Consider the following 10,335-nt stretch of genomic DNA (forward strand, 5'->3'; position numbering starts at 1 on the left):
TCGAGTAAAAATTGAGATATCTCAACGAAATTTGGTACTTATATAGGTTACCCTTTATCCAAGGTAGGTTGCTATTGAAAATGGTGCGAAATTGGACTGTAACCACGCCCCTTCTAATATATGTAACGGTATTTTCGAAAAATGCAAAAACTACCAGATTTCAGTAAATATTTGATTCAAATTGTTCAAAATAAGTATGTGAGGTAGAATTTTGGTATGAAATAATATTATTATGAAATTATTGGAAAAGGGGCGTGACCACGCCCACTTATGACGAAATACTGTATCTTAGTAGCCGCTTCACCAATCCGTACCAAACTCGGTACGAGCCTTGCCTAAGGCCTAGCTAAGAAATCTGTTGAAAATCATTGAAATCGGGCAATAGCCACGCCCACCCCCCTTATAACGGTAATTTACAGAAACACGAAAACTGCGATAAATCAGCAACTACTGAAGCTAATTGACTCAGAATCGATTATTGCAATGACCACTGAGCAGAAAACTAGATTATTATAAATTTTTGGATTTTGGGTGTGGCTTCGCCCACTTATCACCAACAAATTTGTATCTCGGTAACCGACTTATCAATTACTATCAAACTGGGTGCATTTATGTAATAAACTTGTTACGAAAAAGCTATTCGTTGAAAATTATTCAAATCGGACTAAAATTGCACCGGCTTCCCGTATAACGGATATACGAAAACTCCGATATTTCAATAACTGAGGACGTTCATTTGCTCCAAGTTAATACTTACAACAATCCTTTAACAATAAATAAGACTGTTATAGACTTTAAGGTAGTTTAAAGAAAGTTGGAACGACGAAAGTGGATACCTGCACCGGGTATATGAAATTCGAGTTCGTCCGAACTTATACTTCTTTACTTGTTTTATTTAGAGTATTCATCATATTGTATTAATTGTGGATATACTTTAGCAAAACTCAAAGAAAAAGCCAGCTCCCCCAGAAAGGTTAAATAGTCACCCCTTATTTTGTTTACAATTCATTTATGTAAATTAAAATTACAATGCATCAAAAGCGGGCTGAGTAATGCAATATTACAACAAACATCAGAAATACTCTGGAAAATTACGCTGTGTCATTCCGTGTCTGCACGTTGGTTGTATGGCGATAACGCATCGCTTGCGTAGGTCGGAAGATGTAAATAGATTGTAAACATGACTTGGCATTTTTATTTGAATGAAAAACGCTTACATACATATGCTGTTCTTTTGGTGCAAGCTAAAAAAAATTCAGCTGTTCGGTGTGGTGGGCGTTAATCAATTACTTTCTTAATCATCTTGTTATTTGGTTTAAATATTAATTGCAATTAAATTAATTATTTCTTTTTTTTTAACAGTGACTTTACTACATTATCGGCCGTCCGATGATATCTTATGCCTCCGCAAGTTGGTCGAGCTCTAAAATATTTTTTAGAACAATCCTCGAAGGTTAGAGCATTAAAATTCCGACTTCACTTTTTCCACATTTTTGGACAACAACAGCCTCCAAATAGAGGCTTACAACTGTGAATATATGACGGTATGCTTCAAAAGAACAATCATTATGCCGAATTTCCACTAGGCTTTAAAATGAGCAAACAAAAATATTTTCTTTTTTTAAGCAAAAATGGGCTTATTAAAATAATGCCAAGTGAAAATGCGGCACTTTTTCCCTGAGTGAGGTGATTTTGAAAACAAAAATATTTTTTCCGCCGAATGTATGTATATTTTTCGTGGGTATTTGCGGTCGAATCTTAAAGTGCAATATATGTTCTTGTCTCGAGGAGATTTTTTTTTGTTCCAAAGTTCATTGACCCAATTACTTCTTGTACTTACACATCAGATCACAGGTTTTATCGCCCTACCGTACAACCCTTATGCCAGTAAATCAAACCTTCCCGAAAATCATTAAACCATTCCATTCGATGGAAATTTCTAAGATTTTGTATGACCGAACATACATACATATTTCATCACAGATATAACCGACATTTACAGTCAAATCTAAAGTACGATATATAGAGGATCCTGTCTCGAGGATTTGTTTTTCGATTCCAAAGTGCTTACCCATCAAATCTCAGTATCGTACCATCCTAATGCTAGTAAATTAAAGCTGGCCAAAATCATTACATTTGTCCTAGGAATACTTCCATCCTTCGATTATTCCACGAGATCTATTTATAAAATGTATTGCCGTCTATAGGTGTCACCGAAAAATGTAAACACTTTTCTTGTTCGCCTGTAGGGTAGTACGGTCTAATGTATGTACATTAGGGTGGTCCCTAAAAAATCAAATCAACGATTTTGCTCAGTCTCACCCCTCCCTCAATCGGTAATACATACCACGGGCACATATTTCACATATAAATTGTGGTCCCGATTGGAGACGTTTAAGGCGTATCGCGGAGGAGGCACAGTTCAGATTCCCCCATGGAGACTCAAAACAATAAAATTAATTTTTTTTTCATCTAATGCCCAAAATCGATATTACTATAGTTGAAGGTATCACATATACATTTTTGTCCCGATTGGAGTCGGTTAGGTCGTTTTCATAGGGTAATCTGAATTTTTTACCCCTGTGCGACACGTCTTAACCGCCACCAATCGGGGCCAAAATTTATATGTGATATCTTCGACCATAGCAGCATCGACGTAGGGGTTGAGGTTTAGGAAATCTGATGTAAAACTTGGTTTTCGATATTTAAGGCCCCCCCTAATGTACATATGCATTTCTCGACAATATGTTTGATACTTTATCGCACATTATTTTATTATTTATTATTTGTTATTTTATTATTTTATTATTTATTATTACCCAAATACACACATAAGTGTTATTCTCTTGCTATATCGTCATTTAAATCGGTACCTATCAATCATAAGCGTGTCGTTATTGACAAATTTAACGAAATATTTATCGGTGTGGCCTTTGATTGTGGATACTTACTCGATACACATTATTTTTTATCGATATTTCCATACATTCGATTATTGATTGTATGTCGAAACCGCTATACATTTTCAGCTACTATTACACAATTAAATCGGTCGATAAGTTATTGAACTCAATTTTGTCGATGTTTTTAAATAAGCCAATAATTATCGGAATCGTTAACAAGAATATCGACGTGTTTAACTAAATTATTACCGGAAATTGCATATCTACATATCGATTTCTTTACTAGGCACTGTGGTATCAATATCAGCCTCATCCGATACTGATTCCATGTTCGCTTCTTTGCCACAGAGATTAAAATTCGAGTTATAAAATATTTTCACTTATTCAGTTTATTGATACAGCCTCTCGATAACATTAGCATATTTCTTTAAAATTACGCTACGCCGGGACTTCAAGGTTGGACCTGCAATGTAAAAGAAAATTGCATTTCAATAACGCCATTAAACTCACGTCCAAGCCTCCAACCTACCTATTTCGCCTGTTGGTATTGAGAAATCGTGTGGCAACAGCGCAAATTTCTGTACCTTCTGCGCATTGGACAGGGCATTTCGGTTGGCACGCTTTATGGCCTCTTCAATGGCCACCACAACCTTCGGGTCCGGCTGCACTTCAACGGTCGCAGCATCGAATTCTTCCAACTTCGTGGGTATACGTAGAACTTCAGAGAGGCGTGTGTAGTGAAGCCCCAGCGATTGGAACCAGGCAACGGCTGCTGGTTGTAGAGTGTCCAAAGGCAATCCAGTTTGGGTATCCATATCGGTCTAGAGCAGAGGTGCAAACAACACTCTTATGATTAAGGCACTTATCGATTTACTAACCTTAAATGTAAGCAATATGGTGAGGTACTTTCGTTTGTCGCCAACAAGTAAGGCATTACTGATGCATGGCAATTCTGCCTTCACCAAATTTTCCACGTGCACTGGCGGTATATTCTCACCACCTGCCGTAATGACCAATTCCTTCAAGCGACCGGTTATAATAAGGTCACCATTTTCATTAATATAACCAATATCGCCTGTGTGAAACCAGCCATCTGCATCAAGAGCCTCATTCGTTTTCTCTTGCTCCTTCAAGTAGCCCATAAAAACGTATCGACCACGAAAACAGATCTGCGAATGCATTTCTGTGAACAATTTTACTTGCTAAAACCTACGTACGTTTCCAGCTTACCTCACCATGTTCTTCCGCAGCAGTCTCATCGATTTTCACTTCCATGCCTCTGTATGGTTTGCCAGCGCCCTCTACTTGCCGAGATTCTAGTACCATAGTAGCAGCGCTGGTAGTTTCGGAGAGACCGTAAGCCTCATGTATTGGCAGGTCTATACTCAGGAAGAACATCTTCAAGTCTTTGGAGACAGGTGCGCCGCCAGAGCTGACTATATCGCAGCAATTCAGACCCATGGCGGCTTTAATTTTTCCTGTTATACGTGAAGCCAACCAATATTTGATGGAAGCGGGTGGTTTACTAAAAATTTCAACTGCATTATTTAGGTGAGCTAATTTAAAATAAATGTAGCGAAATTTTTTTATACTAAAACTTACCCTCTTCCGTCGTGGTTCAGGTAGCACTGTAACATTGTATTCCGGGCGTAATTCAGTAGTAGTCGCGCCAACCAAGAGGACTCTGATTCGACTTGCTTCAGGCGTTCTTGCATCTTCTCGAAGACACGTGGCACTGCGAAGAAATATGTTGGGCGCACCATAGTCAAAGTTTTCACCAGAGTTCCTTTGAGCGCATCACGATCTGCAAAATAGACGCAGTTACCACTACGTGCGCTCACAATAATGTCGAACATTTGCGCGGCAATGTGACACAGTGGCAAGAAGCTGACACCAACCTCCGAACCCTCTTTGAAGTCTACATTGAGTGGTAAGGCTTTGGCGTTTAAGATGATATTATCATGGGAGAGCATTACAGCCTTCGGCAACCCAACTGTGCCAGACTGTGTACCATAGGTTAGTAACAATATTGAGGAAACATCATTTTTCGAAAACTACTCACAGTGAATACTAGCATCGCACACTCATTAGCCGCTATATTGAGTTCGCGTTTCAATAGTTCTTCCTTCAGCTGCGCATCGAATTCCATAGCCATTAAGTCAGCCCAACGATAGTAACCCTCCTCGCGACCTACATACTCTTCAAATGGTCCTTGCAACTGTATGACAGCGCGCAACTGTGGTAAACTTCCTCTCACCTCGTGCACCTTTGCCATCTGCGTCGCGTCGTCGACCACACAGACGGTCGCCTCCGCTGTTTCGAGCGCATGACGCACTGCTTCCGGTGAACTGGTCAGATATAAGCCGGACGCCACAGCGCCACAACGCAAAGCGGCCATTTCGGTATAAAACCATTCGGGGCAATTGAAGGCGAGTATGACAGCGGTGGTGCGTGGACGCAAACCGACATGCATTAGCGCGAGTGCTACCTTTTCCACATTGCGTTCGTATTGTGCATAAGTGACGGTCGTCCAAACTGGTGTGGTGGGGTCGGTGCTATTGTTGTTGGTATCATTGGCAAAAACTAGCGCGGGTAGATCAGCATAGCGACGACAGATTTCGTGAAAAAAATGTGGTATGGTTTGTGGTGCGCTGGAGGTAAGTCCCTCTTTGTCAATGCGCAGCTTCACTGGTTCGCTGAGGGAAGTCGATGTGTAGCTGGTGGCAGGTTTGAGGATACTCGGCGATGTTGTAACGGTTTCGGTATGGTTCATAATTATAGATTAACGTGTTGTAGGCTAGTTGGAGAGGACGGATGTGTGTTGAGAACAGAGGTCGCGTCAGATCATAGAAGAAAATGATTTTGTCTGAAATAAGAAAAAAGATATAAAGTAATTAAATTAATTTTACTGCCGGAAATACTTTGACGAGGGTTTCCACCTATTAGAAAAATTTCATTAAGTTAAATTGATAAAATAAATGAAATATTACAATCCGGACAACAAACGGCACAAAAATACGTTTAAGGCGCAGTGAAGTACGCCAGGGGTTTGCTAGTATTTACATAAATACAAATCGCCGATGTTTTTGCAATACCGCCCATCGACCACTTGCAAAACCACCTAAATCGCCGTTGTGGTCGAAAATACGATTTGGTAACCCTGAACTCATATATTGAACTCATATATTGCTTATAAAGACTTTTGCAAACATCTGAAGGCATTTTAAAGATCCATAATTCCAAAACATTTTTAATAGGGTTGCCACCTATTTTGAGTCGCATATTTATTTAATTTTTTGTTTAGAAAAAAAAGGTTAAATATTACTATACAAGGGTACCAAGAGAAGCTTCATCAACAATGCTTTCACTATATGCAAACTGTTATCCCTGAGGATAATAGTGTAAGGTTGCCACTTATTTTCGATTCTACACAATTTATCTAAAGCATCGCAATGCAGATATCAAATGAAAGGTATTGTTGAAAACATTGATCAGAAAATATTTTCCATCGGGTTGCCACTCTTCTATGTAATACAAATTTTTATTTTGTTAATTTCAATCGGCATTATTTTTAAGTGTACACAGTACATATACACTCAAGATATGCACCATTCATTCCAGCGTATTTCGGAATAGGGTTGCCACCTAAATTTTGGAGTAAGAAATATACTTACTAGATATCGAAATTTATTTTTTTTTTATTTCCAATATATTTTTTTAAAGCTATCCAAATCTTGAAAACTTTAAAACGTATATACACTCCGGACAAAGCTCGGTCAACCTGGTACTATACATAAGTCGAACAAAATAAAATTAAAATTCAACAAAATCAAATTAATTTAAAGTCAGCGCCTAAAAATCTTCATTCCCACAAGGGCCGAAAAAAGTCAAACACAGCGTACATTCACTGGCATATCCAACCATACATATATATATCCACAAATATGCACATATCCACAAAAATTTTAAACTATGTACATTAGAGTGGTCCAATTTTTAAATGGGGGAAAATTTTCATCCTTAGTTTTTCCCTTTGGAATATTTGTAACATCTATACCAACTTTCACAACAGGGTGCTCAATGACCATGAAATGCGCTACTGGTTTTCTAGAGGAAAATATGAGCATCATGAGCATCCTCTATATTTATACTTAGAAACGTAAAGTTTGGTACCAGCATCTCTTTCGCCAAGAGGAAAAATGTTGGAAGGTGCCCCAAACCCTATCTCGGAAAAATTTTTTTTGGACCACTCTAATGTACATACATACTTTCAAATATTAGTTTTGCACTACGCGGCGATGCAACAGTTAATGTCATTTCCAAAGCTATCGACTTATTTATCATGTTTAGGTACATGACCATTTCACCACATAACTAAATGAGTACCTATCTATCGTTGCATCGTAGGAAGATACATGCTCATGCATATGTTTCTGCTTACTTACATGAATAAATGCCTGCACATAACATAACATAATATACAATACTTATCAGCTATATTTGTTACTCGCTGTATATACACACACACACACACACACACACACACACACTGCATTTATATGTGATTTATTTGTAGATACATATAGATTTCTTGTTTTTCAGCAGGCGCACAGCAATTAGTAGCCAAACGAGATGTTCTCATTGCTTTGCTGTACAGCTGTTTATGGATATATACATATGTATGTCTTTATAATGTTATTTTACCATGCACCAAAACAACCATCCAACCAACCAAACAACCTACTTACATATTACTTACGTACTGCTATATGAACTCTGGCAAATATTCATATATCTACCTACATATGCATTTACGTACTTAAGCACATACTTATGAATGAGAATATACATAGTACTATGCTTACGTGTTTATACTATATCCATACATACATATAAGTACATATGTGCATATGTTTGAATACTTGCGCTCTGTTTCGGTATCTAGATACAACTTGTTCTACATAAATACTTAAATACTTGTACTCGCTTAAGCCGAATGGCAATTTCTCACGCATCAAGCATGACAAATAGAGTGTGTAGAAGAGTGTGTATTTATAAATATTTTTTTTTGTGTATTTTCATATATGTATGTACTTACATACATACATAGATAATGTCCGTTTAGATAAGACGAAGAAAGTACAGAAATACCATATCCAATTTTTTAAAAATATAATAAATATAAAATATATTTTTAAACTAAATTAAATGTGCTACTGCAACTCTCCCTTGCTTTATTTAATTTTATTTTTTTTTTTTTGTACTGTGGGCCACCTTTTTTGTCTCCTACTGCCGAAGTCTTCATGCCTTTCATGAATATCAGAAAATTTTACTTAAACATATTACTGTAATTTTAATAAGTTGTTTTTTCTCGGAAGTTCCTTTTTCAGCATCTTAATGACGTCCGAACTTCAGTTCGTCCTGGATGTCTGAAATAAGTGAAAATGTTTTTATTGGAAAACGGGAAAATATGAATTACCAAGTTCACAAGTTACATCCTTTGGTCGTATTACCGACTTCCGGTTTCGACCGGAAGTGGGTTAAATTGACCGCAAGTCCATTCTATTTAATAGGATATACATGTTCGTACCATAGATTCGGAATCTGCGAATAAAATTGCATAACTTGTGTCGGAAACTTTTTTCCTGTCTCGATCGGAAGTGGATTAAACTGATCGCAAGTCCATTTTTTTAACGGGATATTCCTGTTTTTACTTCAGTTTCGGAACAAAAATATATGTAACAACAAATATAGAAATATAAGTATTTACATAAATATGCAAGAATGAATGAACGTAATGACTAGAGTACAAAAAGAAATTGTATAAAACGCAGAAAACTAAAGAGAAAATTTATAACCACCTCATTATGCGACTTTATCAGTGAAATATTCAGAGATAAGTTTTTTGAAATCTGTTTTACAAAGCGAGTTTTTTTTAAAGACAATGGAAGGGAGTTCCAAAGTCTGAGTCCATTAACAAAAAAATTTCTTGAAGTGCTTAAATAATTAAACGTTGGCCATATAAAATTAAAGGCGCGTGTGCATTTGGAAAACTTAAGCTTATCATTATAGATATAGATATAAACAAAAAATTTAAACATAAATATACAATTACGAGCTTTTCTAAAGTTTCTTGGGTCACAGCCAAGTATCGAGTTTCGCATTGTAGATAAATGGTCAAATATCTCCAAGCCATATACATACCTAGTGCCATGGTTAAATACAACATCGAGTTTGTGGAGGGATTGAGAGTCTATTTTGCTGTACACTATTTCGAAATACATACGTAATTTGAGGAACAATAAGGCTTGAGACCAGCTTTTTTTCGTGTCTGAGGGTACGAAAAGTGAGAATACTCTGAGGCAGCGCAAGGTGTAATAAATTTTTCCCACAACTTCATTGATGTGGTCGTCACAAGTCAGCTTGGAATTTGTAGTAAAATCCAGGTTTCTCACTTTGTCAACCAATTGGAGCTTTGCAGTTCGAATATTAAGGTGACGGATGTCAGAAAGTAGGATTTTATTTTTGAATATTGGTAATACATCACGATTTTTGAGCGTTTAGGCAGAGGAGGTTTTTCAGCAGAATCAAGCACAAGTCCTCATTAAGCTTACGAGTTATATCCTATATATGTAGTAGAGGTATACGCCGCCGGGCCACGCCGCCGCCGCCGCCGTTCTTTGTCATTTCACACGCGCCGCCGCCGAGTTACGAAAATATCGGCGCGGCGGCGGCGGCGGCGGCGTTCGGCGCCTAAGGAATTTTGTACAAAATTTTCATATTGTATGCACATTGAAATACATCGTTTGAAGGAACTAAATACTACTCGTATAAAAACACTATTTTACGAAATGAAAATTACATTTTTAAAAGGAGTTTTTTTTGCATAACTTGGGCCACTGAACATTAAATAAAAAGCGTAACTCAGAAAAAACATATGTAACACGTTTTTGGATCGAAAGCGTTTATTACAGTTAAATTAGGGTCGAATACTGGTAATCTGACGATTTTTTCCGCAGTAGAAACTTTTTTTCAATACTACAACAATACTACTTTTTTATATACTACATCAACAAGAAAGTTATAATTTAACGCCAATATCTCAGAAAGCTGTTTTAACAGAAGCGCCCTTATTGCATCTAACTCCTCAATAATTGGAGATAAAACAAAGGCTAGTTGATTTTCCTGTGTTTTTTTTTAAACATTTTAAACAGAATTTTAATAAAAAGCAAACACTTTTTTTGCTAATTTTTACATTCGTAAGTTACTTTATTCTGGGGTCCCACAGACGTATACAAGAAATAGGTGGCTGTGTAAAAATTACGTTAGTATTCCTATGTAGTGGTCAAACCCCAGGAAGGTTTTGCTCTCGCGCATCGCAATATTTTCTACACAGAATTAAAGTCCCCCTTTTTGGTAAAAATTACTATTA

At 37.1% G+C, this 10,335-nt stretch overlaps 1 protein-coding gene across 1 annotated transcript; it reads right to left on the reverse strand.

Moving 5' to 3' along the window:
• Nucleotides 1-3,282: 3,282 nt before the first annotated feature.
• LOC108365634 (long-chain-fatty-acid--CoA ligase bubblegum-like) lies at nucleotides 3,283-5,676 on the reverse strand. Its single transcript, XM_017619726.1, has 6 exons — nucleotides 4,966-5,676; nucleotides 4,506-4,906; nucleotides 4,134-4,428; nucleotides 3,782-4,072; nucleotides 3,433-3,724; nucleotides 3,283-3,366 (listed from the first exon to the last, which is right to left on the reverse strand). Exons 1-6 carry the CDS (start codon nucleotides 5,674-5,676, stop codon nucleotides 3,293-3,295), a joined length of 2,064 nt encoding a protein of 687 aa, XP_017475215.1. The 3' UTR covers nucleotides 3,283-3,292.
• Nucleotides 5,677-10,335: the final 4,659 nt, after the last annotated feature.

Source organism: Rhagoletis zephyria, unplaced genomic scaffold, assembly GCF_001687245.7.
Source record: "Rhagoletis zephyria isolate East Lansing unplaced genomic scaffold, Rhagoletis_zephyria_1.1 Rzeph_scaffold_01938, whole genome shotgun sequence".
NCBI classification, from domain to species: domain Eukaryota; kingdom Metazoa; phylum Arthropoda; class Insecta; order Diptera; family Tephritidae; genus Rhagoletis; species Rhagoletis zephyria.